The following is a 20,157-nucleotide window of genomic DNA, read 5'->3' on the forward strand; positions in this document are numbered from 1 at the left end:
GGACAGAGAAAGCGACTTTGTTTTATACTATGTAGTGATAATGAATTAACAGTAATATAAATAATTGTATTTTTTAGAAGCTCTACGCTTTGGCGCAGAAAAATAAGTGATGCTTTAAAAATCATTAGTTTACCTCATTTTTACAATTACCTTTAGTATATTACTGCAACAATTATCATAATTTTTTAATCACATTTATTATAAAGGGCTCGTACATTTAATGGTCCTTCGAATCGGACGTAATGCCAATTCATATTATTCATCCATGCCCTGTCTCTTATCTGGAAGATAATTTTGCGTGGTTGTAAAATGAAGCATACTATTTTCTTGTTTTGAATATTCAGAGAATTTGAATACCATTTTGGTCTCTGAATATTATGGTCAGTACAAGTAAGTTAGGACTTTCTTTAAGTTTGAAATTATTTATGGTAAAAAAAATATGTATGTAGTACATAATATTATGTATTATGTAACAAATAACCTAACTAATTAAAATTCTATGTCACGTAAACTTCTTTTTTTCAAGAATATTTTGTTCACAGTACCACCACATCAGTTATTACTGTACGACGAAGCAGGTCGAGACTTGGCTGGTGTGGTCGGGCCTTTAGAGGAGGGAGGCAACTTCACACTGCTCTGTGAGCTAAGAGGGGGTGAGTGTACGACTTTATTTAAATTTATTCTTATAAGATAGGATTTTTATTTATTTCATAACATTCAAATGCATTATAAAAGGGAACTTTTGAATGAGACTTCTTATGTATTTTGATATTTACAATTGTCTAGATTTTGATGTCAATAATATTATCTTTAATATAGTTAATTCAATAATTATTAATCAAAACATAAATCTTAAAAGACTTGGAAGCGCATCGAACAGCGAATAGTTTGTATAAGTAGATAATTGACATTTATAGCACAGATTAATAACGAATAGATCTAAAGCGATTAATATATTAATACGATGAAGCTGATTTTATTAAAATTAAACATGAACGTAATATTATTGCTTCCAATAATAATATATTAATATGCGTAAGTATTCTTTATGAAGATAAAAAACCTTTTATTCTTTAATTAATATAACATATATATATATGAAATAAATCCATCCAATTTCTAATACAAACAAAACATCAATTAAACCTAAAACACGCGATACGGAAAAATACACCTTAGCACAATCGAATACAGTCTCAAATCACATAACGATAATATGATACAGATATTGCGAAAAAGATAAATTCCCGAAGAATATGATATCACTCAAACAGACAGGACAAAAGGTACACTTGAAGTTGAAATAGAAGCGGAAATAGGTAAGCAAACTATTAACGTTACAAATGGCACTTCTGTTACAAGCTCCGGTTATTTATCAAACCGGTGCAAGCGATTTTGATCCTTAAGATTCGGCAAATAATATGTTCGGGTAAACATTGACGGAAGTCTCAATTTTCTATGAAAATTGCTACGAAATGGGATTGATTCGTATTGTATTGTTTGTTGGTTGAGATTTTTAACGTTCTAGAACAAAGTATCCATTTGTATTTGTGAAAAATAAACTCATATTTTTAAAGCTTTCTTGATATAATGTTGTTGTTAAATGACTTTGTGAAAATTCATGTCTAATGTTTGTTTATTTAAATTCAATTACTATGTCTATTCAATTTGCTGCGTTGATTTGTTTTGACATTATTGGATAAATAAATGTAAATACAGTTTATATTTTATATCAATTGGTGATTAAACATTGTTTGATAAGCAGATATAGCCTATATTGACATGTGTCAAATTATGTCAATATTAAATTGAATGTATAATACATTTATTATTTTATGTTAAACTAGCGGTCCGCCCCGGCTTCGCCCGTGGTACATATTTACGTTTTCTCTACATAAAAACCATCCTCGTACTTCAAGGAATATAATAAAAAAAGAATTATCGAAATCGGTTCAGCCGTTCTCGAGTTATGCGCTTACCAACACATTTTGCGATTCATTTTTATATATAAGAAGATAGCATACCTATATAGAACCCATTAGTAATTACGAAATAGAATATATTGTGATTTTATCTTTAAAGAATATGGATTTAAATATCTCATTGAGATAAATGAAAACTTATAGAATGATAAAGTGAATGCAATTATAAAGAGTACGATTTTTTCCAATTTAAGATTTCAAAGATACTATACATATGTACAATTAGTGAGTAAATTAACCATTTTGAAACTTACATCACTTGATAACAAACGCACAAAACGTAATTTGATTTGAAATTTGAATTATTCGAGTCGTGACACCAGTTTGAAAGAAGGAAATCTTTGGAAAGTTTGTACACAGACCCGAGCGAAGACGTGAAATATTCCAAAGTTAGAAACTCGAGCATTATGATCTTATGAGATTTAGGATGCAGTAAAGCGCCATATTGGAGAATTGTACAATTTTTCAACGATTATCATATTCATGTTTTTTTTTCGAGATTTTTCCTATAAAAGATAAACAAAGAAACTCTTCTTCTTTACACACTTGGGAATTATATTACACTAGCTGTTGCCCGCAGCTTCGCTTGCGTGGAAAAGATAAATTTTCATGGTATAAGTTTTCATCCCCTATTTTACCCCTTTAGGGGATGAATTTTCTAAAATCCTTTCTTAGGGGACGCCTACGTTATGACATCTACCTGCATGCCAAATTTCAGCCCGATACGTTCAGTGGTTTGGGCTGTGCGTTGATAGATCACTATATCAGTCACCTTTGAGTTTTATATAATATATAGATTAGTTAAACACTCTACCTATTCTAGTCAAGTAGCAGAGCAATTCGTTGATATAAAAACACTTTGAAAAAATTGTAGTAAAATTTAATACTATTTAATAATCCGTGGAATTACCACATTTTGCTTAAGATAATGCCACAATGCCATGTAAAAGATAACCTTCTCTGCTCTACAACGAATAAAAGCCCTCTCCATACTATGTAAAAAGTTAACAATCGAAATTAGAAAATCCAGCGATCCGTATAATTAACGGCAAGCAATTACAGATATTTCTGAATAAAACAAAAAGCGCTTACGATAATAACTTATTACGTATGTTTCGGGCCGCAAACTGCCGACTTAGGTGTAAAATTTAACGAGCTAACATAAATAACCATTATAGTGTGAGAGCTGCTTAATTGCTTATTTATTTTTGGTGCCAATATTTTTATTAACTTATATATATTTTTGGAATTGAGTAATTTGTCTTGTTGAGTATTTATTTAGCCGCTGCTTCTTTCACGATACTTGGATCAAAACAAGGTCAAAATGATATTTTATGCTAACGTGGAGACGTATAATATTTGTCAAACTTATCGAGATCCAATCAACAGCTTTTACGTGTGCACATATGGAAAAATCTTGGTACCTAATTATTATGCTATGCCCCCCTAGACAAGTGGCTTTCTATTAGCGTAAAGTTCAATAGAATAGATTATGAATGTATGAGATTGACGTAATCAATCGTCGTCGTCGTCGTAATCAAACGTCAATCTCATACATTCATAATCTATTCTATTGAACTTTACGATAATAGAAAACCACTTGTCTAGGGGGGCTGGTATCACTGATTCAATTACAGTCATTTGAAAGTTTATGTGTTTTTTAATTACTAGACAACATAATTTGATATTATATCTCATAGTTATGACGACCGAGACATTTACAAATATGGAAGTGTTATACATTCTATAATTTTCTTTTCACTAAGTTGTTGTTAATGTGTGAACTCCGGATTATAATATATAACTTCAACCACTTCATTTGTCATGTTGCTACTTAATTATACTTGCATAGTGTTCTTAATTAACATAACATTTGATTTGTATGCAATTTAATTATTATAGAATGAAACTAATGAAATAAGTACTTTACGTGTGGAAAGAATGCAACTAAATATGAATTTGACCAATTAATAGCTATAGGTTTTAATTAAAATATTTTTAAGTGTGTAACAGTGTAAGTTGGTAATAATATTTTAAATGCAATAATCTATTTTATGTAAAAAAGTGTTGATTTGCATTAAATACTTTAACGTACAGATATAAAAAACTTTTAATTCACACTAGCTTTTGGATGCGGTTTTTCCCGCGTAAAATATACAAACTTTCGCATTTATAATATTAGTAGGATAAAAAATCCTAATTATATAAAGTGTAAAAGTGAAGTCTCGTATCCCCGTAGTGGGGTAAGGGGCAGATGCATTATGCATACATCTGTTTCACTGATCGATTTTCTTTAGGGACAAGTAGGTGATCAGCCTTCTGTGTCCTGCCAGACCGAGACATTTTTTTTTCTTCATCTCCACCGGGAATCGAACCCAGGACCCTCGATTCTACGCTCACGCGTCAACCACTGTACCAAGGAGGCGGTCAATTATATACATACTTATTTTTATAGATGTAGCTTTAAATTTAGTATAGCTCTTAGCCTACAAGTTGAGTTAGTCCAACCTACGAAATACGCTAAGCTTATTCCCTTTGATGATATCGCGAAGGGAGTTTCGGCTTTTCTTAGATTTTTCTTAACAAAAGGCTTACAGAAATCCCCTTCAAGGTTACGTAATAGCATTATCCTCACCATTGTCCAAAATGTTTGAAAAACAACGATAATTCTTATCTTTGCCACGAGTTTATTTTATTTGAGGGATTTTGGAGTTCTTCAACCGCCTCGAAGGACCTTTTACGCCGATCCATATATTTGTTGGTGACAATAAAAATGCGCAGTTAGTAATTTTGTTATGAAATGTAAAGATATCACTACATAGTATAAAACAAAGTCGCATTCTCTGTCCCTATTTCCCTTTGTACGCTTAAATCTTTGAAACTACGCAACGGATTTTGATGCGGTTTTTTTTAATAGATAGAGTGATTCAAGAGGAAGGTTTATATGTATAATAACATCCATTAAATAGTGGAGAAGTACTGTTGTTTTTGAGGTTTCTAATGTGATGTCGTAAATAATTTCATTTTATCCGCTTACATTGCAAACGCAGGCTGAACCCTACGAGTTTTATCAAAATAATGTACTAAGTATTGTACACATTGAAAAGGTCTACAGAAAAGTCCGCGATGGCATATGTCTATCTCTTATGGATAACCCACAATAACTTTTTTTTGTCATTTACTTTTTACGACAAATAATGGCTAATTTTCGAAGCGATTTTAACCAATACAGCATTAATCCTTAAGCAATTAAATACCTTGAATACATTGTTCATTTAATATAGATCTATATAGCCCTTTACACCGTATGATTTAAGTGAATATTTTCGAAGATATTACAGATTTAAAAATTGCGGGGCGTAACCGTTTGCGGCGGTACCGGCCGGCCGGGCCGCTATGTTTTTATATACCTACAACGTTAAAAGTTTTTCTGTAGTGTATTTAGTATCAGCATTGCACCCGTGCGAAGCCGGAGCGGGTCGCTAGTTGCTTATAATCTAACATGACTTTTATTCATTAAATGAGTTACATACTCTTTTGTCGAATGAAAACTTAGCTATATTTTCTACTATGAAGATTTTTCAAATTTTTTTTTATATATAAAAATTGTAAAATTTAATACACAACTCTGATAGTAATAAACAAGGCAAATTATTTGGCAGATTTTGTTTTTCTATGTATTTGGTCAGAATATTCTAGAATTAGATTTAGACCCGATAGGAACATGGATGTAATTTATTCTGTTTCCACTTACACGAAACTGAAGAAAGCACATGGTTCTAAATTATATTTAAACATGCAACGATCTAAAACATAAGTTACGTGCTGGCCACGGACAATTCGCTATAGCGAAAATTCGCGCGGCGCGACTGGCGGCGCGTCTTGCGAATGAATCAAATGTATGGAAATGTACTGGGCATGCCACGCGCAGCGGCGACCAGCGAGACGACCGGCGAATTTCCCCGAGCGAATCGCGCGGCACGACTAGCGATCGAAACAAATGTATGAGTTATTACGGCGCAGGCCACGGAGTCGAGCGGCAGACGCGGCGACTACTCCCGGAGCGAACTTAATTTAAAATAGTTTGTTTTTTTTTCGCGAAAATGGAGACGGAAGCTTTTATTGCAGAAATTCTAGCTAGACCAGCTATTTGGAAGTCTAGCCACCCGCAACATAATTTTTCATCATGCCTATATTTTTCATATTTTTGGTGGAATTCTCCGTCTGTAACACGATTTCTATTTAATTCGTGTACTCCACTATATCTTCCAAACATTAAATCTTGAGCAAAAAAGCTGCTACTCTCCAAACAACGTCGAGCTAACTTTGATAAAGCCATCTCGTCTCCTCGTCTACACTGGTCGCGGCGGGGAACGCAACTGCCCGTGGCATGCTTACCGCGCCGCGCGAATTGCCGCGCCGCCCGTCGCGCCGTCGGTCGCGCCGCCGGTGTCCGTGGCCAAGGTGTTAGCATACCAATGCACTTATAGATATGCTCTTTTATTCATTTATACCTTTACCTACTAATAAAACAGTGATATATAAAGTTAAAAAAGAGCGTGTGTGCCGAGCACACGTGTCAGAAGTGAAACTTTTTATGCGACATAATACCAAAATCTAATATACCAAAATCGTCGTCATTCTCCGTGACGTAACGGTATTGCCATGACGCGACCTTGAAATTTACTGTCTATGCACCTAAAGAAGTTCCACTTCAAAAAACTTCTACAATCTTTCAATTTTCCTATAGTTTTTCTATATTAAATCTACCTAAATGTATATTTCGTGCCGAAGTCGGGGCGAACAGCTAGTCAAATCATAATAGTTTTTCTCATACCCTATTAATATTTCCCGTCCTGAAAATTCTTAAAATATATTACGAAGTCAAGATTAAAATACCGAATAAAGCATGGATGAGATAATATCGCAAAGAGTTAATAATTTTGTGAAAATTGCAGTTTATTTAAGCTAAGTATGGTGAAATATCTTTCAACTACATACTAAAATAAATTAAAGCCGGCTCTATTATTTAAATGTTATTTAAACTGTCTAAAAATAGAGATTCATCGTTCGTTTTCTTAATCACAAATTAAGCATGTAACTTTTTTATTGCATACTAGCGGTCCGCCCCGGCTTCGCCCGTGGTACATAATATTTACGTTTTCTCTACATAAAAACCATCCTCGTACTTCAAGGAATATAATAAAAAAAGAATTATCGGAATCGGTTCAGCCGTTCTCGAGTTATGCTCTTACCAACACATTTTGCGATTCATTTTTATATATAAGACTAGCGGTCCGCCCCGGCTTCGCCCGTGGTATATGTTTACGTTTTCTCTACATAAAAACCATCCTCGTATTTCAAGGAATATAATAAAAAAAGAATTATCGAAATCGGTTCAGCCGTTCTCGAGTTATGCGCTTACCAACACATTTTGCGATTCATTTTTATATATAAAGAAGATAACATTTTTTTATAGGATTCTTCTTTAATGATGTCAATAGGTATAAATAGGACAAAATAGGACGCAAAGCAATTTAAATAATACTCTATGGACAAAGTAAAACCACTCAATGATAAAATAAATCACTATTTGCATTATTACCTAGAATTTTCACTACATACAAAAAATATTTTAACAGTGCACCGACGTCTAAAATTGCTCAACTCATATCGATAAAATCTTTGGTAATATCCCAAAAAGTTCGCGGAGAAAATTGGAAAAGTAAAAAAGCAAAGCCTTATTTCGAAGTTAATATTCCAACGCGTCGAAGCATACAGCTATGAGTGCCTAAGTTTTAACTTAAACTTGCATACTTGGATACTCTGTTTAATGAACATGGGGATAAGTTGAAGTTCTGTCACGCTATGTGGTGAATAAAACATTTATCTGGAAGATTAAATTAATATACGACGACGCGGTTGGCGCAGTGGTAAAGTAACTGCCTACTGAGCCGACGATCCCGGGTTCGATCCCCGGTCAGGGCAAATTATTTGTTCTTGGGTCTGGGTGTTATTATCTATTATTAAATATTATATTTATCGTCGCCTAGTTCCCACAACACAAGCCTTAATTGAGCTTACTGTGGGACTAGGTCGATTTGTGTAAGAATGTCCTATAATATTTATTTATTTATTTAATATAAGTAGAATCAACTCCTTTGTTATAGAGGTGTTGGTGAAGGTGATGTTTATATTTCTTTCATTCAAAAGTGATAGATCGAATTGAGATCGAATTTGTCACAAAGATAGATGTCTGTATTATACTGTAGAATACTTTATACATATTCAGATAAAACGCGAGTAAAATCGCGGACTCTAGCTAGTGTAATAATTTCATTCTCTACGAAATTAAAGCGAACGTTTAGTCACCAATAATAAATTGATCGAAAACCAAAGTCCATTTTTCTTTACACGCGTCATACATGTTTTTTTTAAGTCGTTGCGACATTAGTGCGTAAGATTTAAGTGCCATATTTTAGAGTTCCTTACTTTACTAGTGCAATGTACATGAATACCTGTATTTCTATATTTTATCTTATATATGTTACCTCACCTTACCATACCTTGTTCCCAGGTCGTCCCCAACCATCTCTCTCCTGGCTCATCAACAACACACCAGTGGAAGACCACACGATCCTCAAGAACGACGGCAAAGTCATCATCAGTAAGATCAGCATCACCGGTGCGGAGAGAAGCTGGTTGAACAGCACCGTGCGATGCCAGGCTACCAACACGGCGCTGTTGAGCCCGCATGAACGGAGCGCGCGGGTTGAAATGAATTGTGAGCAGTATAATTATGTTTTCGTGTATGTTCTGTGTGACGAAATAATGAAAAAGCATCTGTTTCGTGATAAAGTGATGGGTTATGTAATGCCTTGTCTGGTAAATAAAATCCAGCCTATCTTCTTATCAGTTTATAACATTAAGTAGCTGTTCCCCGCGGTTTCAACAGCATTGCTCCGCTCCTGTTCATCTGAGCGTGATGATATATAGCCTTTCTCGATAAATGGGCTATCTAACACCGAAAGAATTTTTCAAATCAGACCAGTAGTTCCTGAGATTAGCGCGTTCAAACAAACAAACTCTTCAGCTTTATAAATATTAGTAAAGATAGGAAGAATGACGTACAGAGGCTTTTGATTTGATGCTTTCTAATGGTAATTTACATAATATTCCTATTTCATAGTGCGTCCAACATCAGTTCTAATAGTGGAGAAGCCAGGAGAACTATCAGCTGACTCAGAAGTGACGTTGGTTTGCGTCACGCACGGCAGCCGACCGCCTGCGCAAGTCACCTGGTTTAGAGAGAATAGGAAATATACTAGGGGAAAGGTATGAATATCTAGATTGAATTGTAAATTGAATAGTTAAAGTAGTTATAATAATTATTGAATAGTTAATGTAGTAGAATAGTAAATGTAGTTGTCTAGCTGCTCGAAATTAAGTCCTTAAAAATACGATACATCTTTCAGGAATAATGTAGCGTTGAGGAGGTAGATATCGATAGCGTAAGATATAAAAATGAACGATTTCGTCTCTGTAGTATTGCAGTAATCGTGCTTTTAGTATCTTGTTTTATTTTTAAGTTCTCTATAATTACTGTAAAAATATTAAATATTCTTTCTTCAGTAGAAAAGTATTTTGTTTCTTAGTAACAAAGATTATATTTTTTTATGATAAATGGTATGTTTTACTCTCTACTAATCGTACAAAAATTGGTTTGTTTATTTGTCTTAAATATAGGTTAGTGTAAAATAGCCTTATTGTTATATATCTAGCAGTCAGCTAGTTCAAAATTTTCATAAAAACCAGCTACCTATTCCCACAGCCTATTGACCGCCTCCTTGGTGGACAGTGGTTGACGCGTGATCGTAGAACCGAGGGGTCCTGGGTTCGATTCCTGTTGGAGACGAAAAAAAAAATGTCTCGGTCTGGCAGAACACAGAAGGCTGATCACCTACTTGTCCCTAAAGAAAATCGATCAGTGAAATAGGTGTATGAATAATACATCTGCCCCTTACTCCACTAGGGGACACGGGACTTCACTTTTTTTTTATTCCCACAGCACAGTGAGCAAATTAACGAAACGTCCACAATCAGCAAACTCACCATGCTGCCGCAACCCGAAGACGATGGAGTCACCATCAGGTGCCGAGCTGATAACCCAGTGTTAAGAGTGGCGTTGGAAGACTCGTTTCGGATGAGCGTTGTTTGTAAGGATCTTGTATTTTATTGTTTTGATTTTACGCGAGAGATTTAGAAATTAAAGATTTTAACAGATTTAAAACGCGATTTGTTCATGATATTATTTCGACGTTTCGCACACTTTGTAGCAAGCGTGGCAAATTATCTTAACTCTCTTATAATTGATAATAAGTATCTATAATCTATATAATAATATTATGATGGAATTTGCAAATAATTATTGGGTAGTTCCGAGAAATACCTACTTTATTTTATGGAAATAGTTATTATATTATGTAGAAAATATTGTTAAAGATTTCCATGCATAAAAAAGATTTTTGTCAATGGTAGGATAAGAAGGAATTTATTTAAAAAAATTATAATTTTTTCAAGTTTATTTATTTATAAGTTGCGTTTCTGGGACATGGACTAAATTTTGATGAAAAAATAAGAGTACTTATCATAAAAAATTCTACATTATTTATTATATCTTATATTATTACATATTTCTATAAACTGTGGCATAATTGCTATATTTTAATTTAGTATTTTTGTCCTTTCTATTAATTAGGTACATTTTAAGAGGCAATTCGCGTCCATTATTGCCATTATTCGAACCCACTTCACGTTAATACCATAAAATTCGCACTGTCTAAATAAATAAAACGAATCAACATAAAATAAACGTAATGTCCCAAAACAACAATTCCAGTACGTGAGATCTTCGAGATAGAAAAACTAATTTTCCGACTTTTATCTAAATATCCACAATTCTCGGTCGCCCTTATCAAACTAACTGCTCTATCTTTCAACAATGGACTCATTCACCACTGCTTAGAGTTCAATTTCGCGCTGACAAACCAAAACTAAATTAGTGAGCACCTAAACTTTAAAGACTTCAGAAATCTTAGCGATCTCGGCATACACAAATAGGATATGAAATAAACACCTCGATTTCGTATGACTCAATTCTGGAAGTTTCGAGAAATTGCAGTGAGCTCGAGTTTTCAACTGTGCGGAGTTTGTGGGATTGAATTTGAACTTTTAGTGTGGTGAAATAGAGTTTACTTTCGCAGATAGACCGGTCGTTAGTATGTCCCTGGGCAGCACGTTAAATCCAAACGACATAAAGGAAGGCGACGACGTGTACTTCGAGTGCAACATCAGGTCGAACCCTAAAGAGCATCGCATCTCTTGGTACCATAACGTGAGTGAGTTAAAAATTTAATTTTCCTTTCGTATTTCTTGAAGTTGTGAGACGTATGGAGCTCGTGTTTGTATTGATTTTATAGTTCACACATCGTAGCCTTTTTAGTTTAGTGGGTAAACTGTGCATATCTTTAGTCAGTTCTTAAGAGTCGTTTATTCGATGTTGTGACCAACAAAGGTCAATGAAAAATGAGTTTTCAATGAAACATGTGGTTCCAAAATGCTACAGATTAAATCTTCATTCATTTAAAGCATTTTTTTTAATATGACAAAATCGACTGACCGGTTGGTTTGGTTGTTAGTGGCCCTGCCTTCCAAGCCAGAGGTTGTGGGTTCGATTCCCACCCGGGGCAAATTTTGTTTGATGAACATAGATGTTTGCTCTGTGTCTGGGTGTTAATTATCTATATAAGTATTTATTTAAAAATTATTTAAGTATGTTTATCAGCCATCTGGTTTCCATAACACAAGCGAAAGCTTAGTATGGGATCAGATTGTGCCGTGTGTGAATGTCCTGAAATATTTATTTATTATTTAAAAAAATCTGGCTAGATCAATTTGCATTGAAGTTTTCAGTGTATTTGCTAGAATATCCTAGATATTAAGCCAACAATATGATATGTGGCTCTCCTGAGAATCCCGTTTAATGGAATAACACTTTTATTACCTGTTAAGTAAGGGCTTTCCTCATAAATCAAATCCCACTATTGAATAAAGTATAATGGGCTAACGGTCGAATGAGCTTTTCTTTCTCCCTTTCGTATAATACTTGTTGTTTTTGTTGTGTATACGAGTATCTTTAATTATGATGTGTATTAATGTAGTGTATTAATTCATATTTTGATGACCTTTTAGCACTTCGAATAGTTTGAATATCGCGATAAACCACTTTTAGTAAAAATAATTAATAAAAAGCGTGTGTGCCGAGCACACGTGTTAGAATTGAAACTTCTTTAGCAAGATTCAAAGATACCAAAATCTCCACGACATGAGGATATTGCCATAAAGCGATCTTGAAATTTTATTCTCAACTTACCTTAAGAATTTTCACTTCAAAAGAAGCGGTAACAACAATATACAGTTTCATTAGTAGGTAATTACTTTAATCAAATATAACAATCCCACATAAAGACTCTGATAACCACCACAAATTAAACTTAGGGCAAATTTTTCAATCCTTGGTTAAAACTTATTCATCGAATAAAATTGTCCGGATTTGACAGTAATTTATAGGTGACATTTTATTATGTTCGTGTAATAGTTTATTCGACGGATACATTTTAACCACGGATTGAAAAATCGGTCCTCAGTCAAAACAACCTACATCTTGTGTAGAAACCATATGTTTACAGGATGAGCAAGTCAGTCAGAACATGTCGTCAGGGGTGTTCATAAGCACCAAGTCGCTGGTCTTACAGCGTGTGACGAAACAAGATGGCGGCCTGTATTCGTGCAGAGCGGCCAATCAGATTGGAGAAACTACCAGCCAATCGGTTTATTTGCGAGTGCAGTGTAAGTAGATTTTTAGGTTATGAAATAAAATGCACTCATTTGACTAGTTTCAATAGTAAAATGATTGCATTTTTTTATTGACTGAAGGATGTTTTTTTTTGCCAAATTGCTTTTCTGTTCTGCTCTCTTTTTTAGCCCCCCTTCTTTAATTTTCTGCCTTTACGATGGACATTCTTGGACATGCAATTCTTCTTATTGAATGTTCCATATTGCAGTGCAGTACCGTTGGAACTGTAATTGTAATTGTTTTTAATGTTTAAAATATGTAAAGAAAGTGATCCTTTTTGAGTTTTTTAATCATAAAATATTTCCAAACGCTAAATAGGAGACGAATTTCGGCAAAATCGAATAACGTGGACTCACAATTTTCTGATTAACCAAGAATATTAAATTTAGAAAAGCAGTAAATTATTTAGGAACGATACTTAGCCACTCGAAACTTTGAAAGTTGACGTTTCTGGTAATTACCAAATTACTGAAAGTCCGTGATCTGATAAGCATTCAACTGCGTATCGATTTTAGCTTTGAAACATAAATTAGATTGCGATAATACAGTTACAACTATAGTAGCTTTAGAGAGTATTTCTTTCTTCGTTGTAGGTGATGTAATTAACTACAATAAAGGCATCAGGAACAATGCTAACTGAGTCGCCTATTAATCGAAATTCGAACAATATTCATCTGTGTTTCATTGCTCTTGAAATGAAGACGTATAGTCGTACATTTGACTTATTTGTATTCAATACGAAAACAATTGGTTTTGTATCATAGCAATAAGTGAATTAATACGTATTTAAGCAGACGATGCTCTGCGTCATAATATATTCGTTTACGCGAATATTCCTAATTGGTTTCCCCCTTACTTTTCTTATGTATTGCCTAATTTAGTTGTATTTCTCTTATTAAGTGAGGATGATAAATTATAATTCAAATAATTAATCATGAAGGTTACATAATATATTGTAGTAATTACTTGTAATCCTCGAGTGAGATGTCCAAAATTGGTAGGTGATTTCCACTTTATTGCCTTGGAGATTTTTGGATACTTCCTCTACACTAAATTTTTGAAGTGAAAACTTCTTTAGCGGCGTTGAGCACTTTTTCTGTAATGGGTATAAAATCTTAAACTCGCGTCAGGACACGTGGCCTGATCGAAAAAGCGTAAGACGGATACCATTTCAAAATATCAAACATGCTCAACGTTAATAATCAAGTTTTCACTTCTGCCGGCACTCCCGGAGTGCAACCCGTCTTTTTTTTAACATTGTAAGTATTCCTCTCAAAATAAAACGATTCTTCACCAGATGCACCAACCTGTGCACAAACCACACCGGTAGTGATCGGAGCTCGTCTCGACGAGTCCCTCCGCGTGCGCTGCGCGGTCAGCGCGGATCCCGCTGATGTTGCCTTTTATTGGCAATTCAATAATAGTGGAGAGAGCTTTCAAGTCTCACCTGCTAGATATGGTAAGTTTTTTCAGGAATGTTTGTTCAATGAAACAGAAGTTAAGCGCGTCACACACGGTGAAGATACCTGCCATCCTGTTACAAATGACCCGAAACACTCAAAACACAAAATTTCGGGCCATTTGTAACAGGATGGCGGTTCTACAGGGGTCTTAGTACGCAATGACAAAAAAAATGATGGTCAGAACGCTGATACCGGATACCTTAAGATACTGTAATATTTTATAGTAGAGAATCTTAACATAAAATATTATAGTATCTTCACCGTGTGTGACGCGCTTTATGCTATGATGTCTTAGAGCAGTATTATTCACAATAATGTGTGGAAAAAAGACAGAGATATATAGGTCGATTCAAGGGTCGATTAGTGCCATCACGTTTCCATACTGGAATTGATACTGCTTTTAATCGTCATGGTAACCATTCCAGGAGGCAAATTTATTTATTTACTAGCAGTCCGCCCCGGCTTCGCCCGTGGTACATATTTACGTTTTCTCTACGTAAGAACCATCATGTTAGTGAACTTAGCAGATCATTTTTAGCAGATCAAAAAAAAATGTGAGTTCTTATCGCGTGCAGTTGAGTTCTACAGTTCCTGATACTTTTCAGAAATAGCTCTGGCGTTTTTACCTTAAAAAACGACATTTGAAAAAATGATCTGCCAACTTCCCGTAGCAGATCATTTTTAAGCAGATCAAAAAAAAAAATGTGAGTTCTTATCGCGTGCAGTTGAAATCTACAGTTCCTGATACTTTTTAGAAATAGTTCTGGCGTTTTTACCTTAACAAACGACATCTGAAAAAACCCGCCCTGGACCCGGCTTAACGTGATGCTAAGACGTAATGCTACGACGTGATGCTACGACGTGATGCTACGACGTGATGCTACGGCGTGATGCTACGCTGTGATGCTACGGCGTGATGCTACGGCGTAATGCTACGGCATGCGTGTTACGGCGTGATGCTACGGCGTGATGCTACGGCATGATGCTACGGCATGATGCTACGGCGTGATGCTACGGCATGATGCTACGGCATGATGCTACGGCATGATGCTACGGCGTGATGCTACGGCATGATGCTACGGCGTGATGCTACGGCGTGATGCTACGGCGTAATGCTACGGCGCGATGCTATGGCATGATGCTACGGCATGTTGCTACGGCATGAAGCTACGGCATGATGCTACGTAAAAAGTATCAGGAACTGTAGAACTCAACTGCACGCGATAAGAACTCACATTTTTTTTGATCTGCTAAAAATGACCTGCTAAGTTCACTAACATAGAACCATCCTCGTACTTCAAGGAATATAATAAAAAAAGAATTAACGTAATCGGTTCAGCCGTTCTCAAGTTATGCGCTTACCAACACATTTTGGGATTCATTTTTATATAATAAGATGACACTTTATTGTACAGTACCAGTAAGAAAAACATATAATTTAACATGGAATACATGAACATGGTAAGTGCACAATAGGCGGCAAATAATATAAATCCCAGAAGAAAACTAATAGTACGACGGTAACCCGTAACTAATCTACGACTTATTATTTCTATATCTAAGAGTATTTTAGAAGCAGTAGAAGCAACATTAAGGATCTGTTTTGGTTTAAAAAGACAGATTGACTAGCCTCTTTAAAACTTTACTCACATGAATTAAATAAATTAAGTTTGATTTCCATTAGAGCTTTCTCCGAAGAAGTAGGCGTTGAAACTACTGTAGTGGAACTAAAAGTTTTTCTTTTCTTAATTACCTGTCTTTAACGCCTACGCAATATCCTGAGTTCTGACCTAGAATAATTAAGATCGAATAAATTGCTTTTTCAATTGTTGCTATAAAAACAATATTAATTGTTCTTAATTTCGCTTATAATTAATTTGTTTCTAATAAAATTGGGAATAATAAAGAGAATTAGTCTCTTATTATAGTGTGAACAAAAAATATACGTGGGTAATATTATATATTTTTTCAACTAAAAAAAATTGTTTTCTTAGTAGAGTTCAAATCACAACACAACTTCCGTATAAGGTTTTGTGAAACAAAGAAATAAATAGTATTAAATAAAATAGGCGTACTTCCCTTAATGGTAACAAATATTGGCTGATCATGATGATTATGATGATGATGATAACAAATTTATATTATTTGACTGACCGGTTGGCTTGGTTACCTGCCTTCCAAACCAGAGGCCGTGGGTTCGATTCCCACCCGGGGCAAATATTTGTGTGATGAACATAGATGTTTGCTCTGTGTCTGGGAGTTAATTATCTATATAAGTATTTATTTAAAATTATGTATGTTTATCAGCCATCTGGTTACCATAACACAAGCGTAAGCTTAGTATGGGATCAGATCGTGCCGTGTGTGAAAATTGTCCTGAAAATATTGATTTTTTATTTATCTTATTTTATAATAATGTACAGTGTCCACTGGAGGCACAGCGAGCGAGTTGCGATATCGCGCAGCAAGCGAGCGCGACTACGGGGCTTTATTGTGTCGCGCGACAAACGCAGTGGGCACGCAGCATAAGCCGTGCGTGTTCCAAATTGTTCCAGCAGGTACGTATCTTTAGTTCTAGAGACATTTTATGTATTGTGAATACGATAATAATTATTGTTCTGATTATTAAATTAAATAATCTGAATATGAAATGGAATTTATACTTATAATATAGGGTTAGGACGATAGTGGTAAATGTTAAAAATACTCATGTAATGACGATTCGAAAGTGCTCTTAAATAGTAGTCTAATTGAATAAATGAATGTTTGAGTTTGAGTTTGAGTAAAAAAAGTCAAATATCCGTGTAGCTCAGCTTAAGGAAAGTGATCTTCTTTCTTATATCTAAGAAATTAATTTACATATACTACGTTAAGAGATAAACAATTAATAGTCCTGAAAAGCGAAGTTCGCGGAAATTAAATATGTATTAACAATAGTTGGGACTTGAACCTTGGGATCTATTAAAAGTTGCACAAGTAGTTGGAATATTTGTAATGTCAAGGTTATTTGAAACCACAGTTTGAATACGTATTGAAACTTCGTGGAAAATAAGCTATGGTCTGTCTGCTAAAAGGAGGTTTTAATATTTTTGTACAGGTATATGTTTATTTGTGTAAAATATATGTTTCGCTAACTATAGCTTAAATGGTCTTTAGATAATTTTAATTTTGAGCATGAAAAAATATAAATGGCGGATTTTGGCGCCAAATTATGTTTTCATAATATTGAGCTCCAAAAGTTTAAGTTTATTATTTCGGATGTTGTTTTTATTTTAAAATGAAAAAAAATCTAGGACACTGCTTTTTTGCTTCTAAAAGCTGTAAAATAAGCTATTCTTAAATAAAACTAATTAAATGAGCATTTGAAAAGATAAATCTTTTGAAAAACATGAATGTATATTTTACAGTATTACTACAAAGACCTTGTTGGTACAGAAAGACATTCTAATTTATTATAAATTGCTTTCTTTATAAAAATGTAAAACTTTTACTTGTAATTTATTTTGCGGGTAGAAAGTAAACAGTATTCTAATCAGGGTCAATATTAGACCGGACTCTCAGTGGAGTTTTGTTTGCAAAAATAGCGGACCTAAATCTGACTTCTGATGTATATTGTATAGATCCCAGACATCCTATAGACAGATGTTGCCAACCAGTTTTGTGGTCCCCCTGCCCGCACCCCGGTAATTAAATATGGCATACAAAGAAAAAAAAAATTCCAAAACATGCCGTGTGGGGTATCAAATGAAAGAGCTTATTGAGTAGATCACGAATATATAGCATACTATAACATTTCTTACACTTTCTCTAAGATTTTTTAGAAAATTTACGAAAATGCTCCATTTTTGAGTTAACTTTAAACCACTATCGATTAAAAACTCATGAATATATTTTTTAAATTATTATTTTAAATAATTAACAATAGTCCATTGTTTACTATTCAATAGTTCGTACAGTGAAATAGTTGCATGGGGGAGTGGGGGGAGCATTCAAATATGGCGAGTATATTTTCAATATATATAAGTTACAATGCCAGAAATAAAGGCCTAATACAAAAATATCGGTGTCAGGGCTAAGAATAATTATCTCTGCACTGTCGTTGTGTTTGACAGAATGAAAAATATGGCAGAAAATTCTTGAATCAGCCTCTGTGTGATTAGATTTGGCATAAACTTGAAAACTTAATAATTAATACAGAGTAATAATATTCTAATGCTTGACCCTATTATAGATGTACACAGCATTACAAGAATTGCTTTCCGCCCTAGTTCTAAAAAATTCTAAGAAAATTAAGAAATATGTCAAAATCAGAAATAATTTTTACTACTGATTTCCCAAAAATAATAACTTCAATACCTTCCACTTCTTTAAATTCACAATAATTCGGCTGTATCTCAATATGGCTCTATTGAAGAAAGTAAGCTTACATTTACATTTTAAAAAGTTTTTCAATTTGTAAGTACACACATGAAATTATGCCATTTATTGATCAGTAGTAATACCAAGTACTACTATAGTATTATATATCTGTGCTAATGGTATGGCAGATACAGTCGACGCATTTCCCGCCTAAATTCACAACGTATTCACCACGCGTGCCGAGCGCTAACATACTCTTGCGGCGCGCCGAGTTATGCCGAAGCTTACCGAAGACTGAGCTTTTTGGTTTATAAACTAGGTTATAATCTGGAAATGCTCATATACCTAATATAATATGGTATATAGATAAATATATACTTACTGTTAAATCTTAGAGATTTTAACGAAACCTTATTATTTTAATTTGAAAGATACAGTCAATCATTGTATAGTAATTTAAATTCGCATTTTGGTATTAATGTGGGGAAAATTCAGATATTTGTAGAAATTGAAGCCAAAGCAAAGTTACCACTTACCACTTAATATGATAGATTAAATTAATCAATAATGTATGTACATTACCTGAGTCTAATAAAAATGCATTTCCATTCACAAAAATCACAAAATTGAAGCTGAAAGTAAAGCTATAATGTAATAACAATAAGACAAATAACGTGAAAATAAGCTTCGCGCAACGGAAACTTTTGTTCAATATATGAAAATTGCAAACTAAATTGAATTATAAACGAAAATCATCAATCTTCCGGGAGTTTGAAATAAAGTGAATAGGTTACATCACCGGGAACTTTCTAGGCTAATTCCAGGATTTAAGTAAAAAAGTTTTTATTTCATCGTTTCGACTTGAAGACATAAATCGTGAGGGCAGGGTTGTCACTTGTAATTTTGGCGTTTTAATAATTTAATTAAAAGTTCCTTTGGTTGTAAGTTTTGCTGTTTAACTTTCGACGGATATTACTTTTTACACTTGACGTGGGTACAATATTTTTGAATACTTTTTGCTGGTTTTCCAATGTAATACTTTGTACTTTATAATCTACTGTAAATGCTGGTTAATTATTGATATTGGCACTATTTTTAATTATTTATATTAATATTTCTGCTATAAAACTCAGGTTTTCTAAATGCATAGTAGCAGAAATACATTGCTACTTCCAATCTTTAGGAAACATTTAATTAAAATTAATTAAAATGTTTTATCAATTTTATAACACCTACACATACACTTCCTATTATCAAAATTGTTACCTTCTCTTTAAATTTAAACACACCAAATAGCTCTTATTAATTACAAAATATACTACTACACAAGATTAACAGCAAAATTGTAACAATCCCAAATAAATTATAATTGTTTCTTGCGCAGTACCAACCCTGAAGTGTCACCCCTGCGAACTTAATCCAATTGGTAAGCTGGCGT

General features: G+C 34.0%; 1 protein-coding gene across 1 annotated transcript in view; it reads left to right on the top strand.

Annotated features, from left to right (window-relative positions):
- The window catches only part of LOC149899471 (neural cell adhesion molecule 1-like), a 152,543-nt gene that overhangs the window by 118,341 nt on the left and 14,045 nt on the right, over nt 1–20,157 (top strand). The window contains exons 5-12 of the mRNA XM_090113528.1: nt 543–653; nt 8,560–8,766; nt 9,172–9,317; nt 10,051–10,198; nt 11,246–11,376; nt 12,731–12,890; nt 14,195–14,356; nt 16,784–16,918. Of these exons, the coding sequence (XP_089969654.1) occupies nt 543–653; nt 8,560–8,766; nt 9,172–9,317; nt 10,051–10,198; nt 11,246–11,376; nt 12,731–12,890; nt 14,195–14,356; nt 16,784–16,918 (1,200 nt within the window). The remainder of the gene's footprint in view (nt 1–542; nt 654–8,559; nt 8,767–9,171; nt 9,318–10,050; nt 10,199–11,245; nt 11,377–12,730; nt 12,891–14,194; nt 14,357–16,783; nt 16,919–20,157) is intronic.

The sequence above is a fragment of the Colias eurytheme genome, chromosome 20, assembly GCF_061535395.1.
Source record: "Colias eurytheme isolate Ceu_HAF_F1 chromosome 20, ilColEury1 Martin Lab GWU primary, whole genome shotgun sequence".
In the NCBI taxonomy this organism is placed as follows: Eukaryota; Metazoa; Arthropoda; class Insecta; order Lepidoptera; family Pieridae; genus Colias; species Colias eurytheme.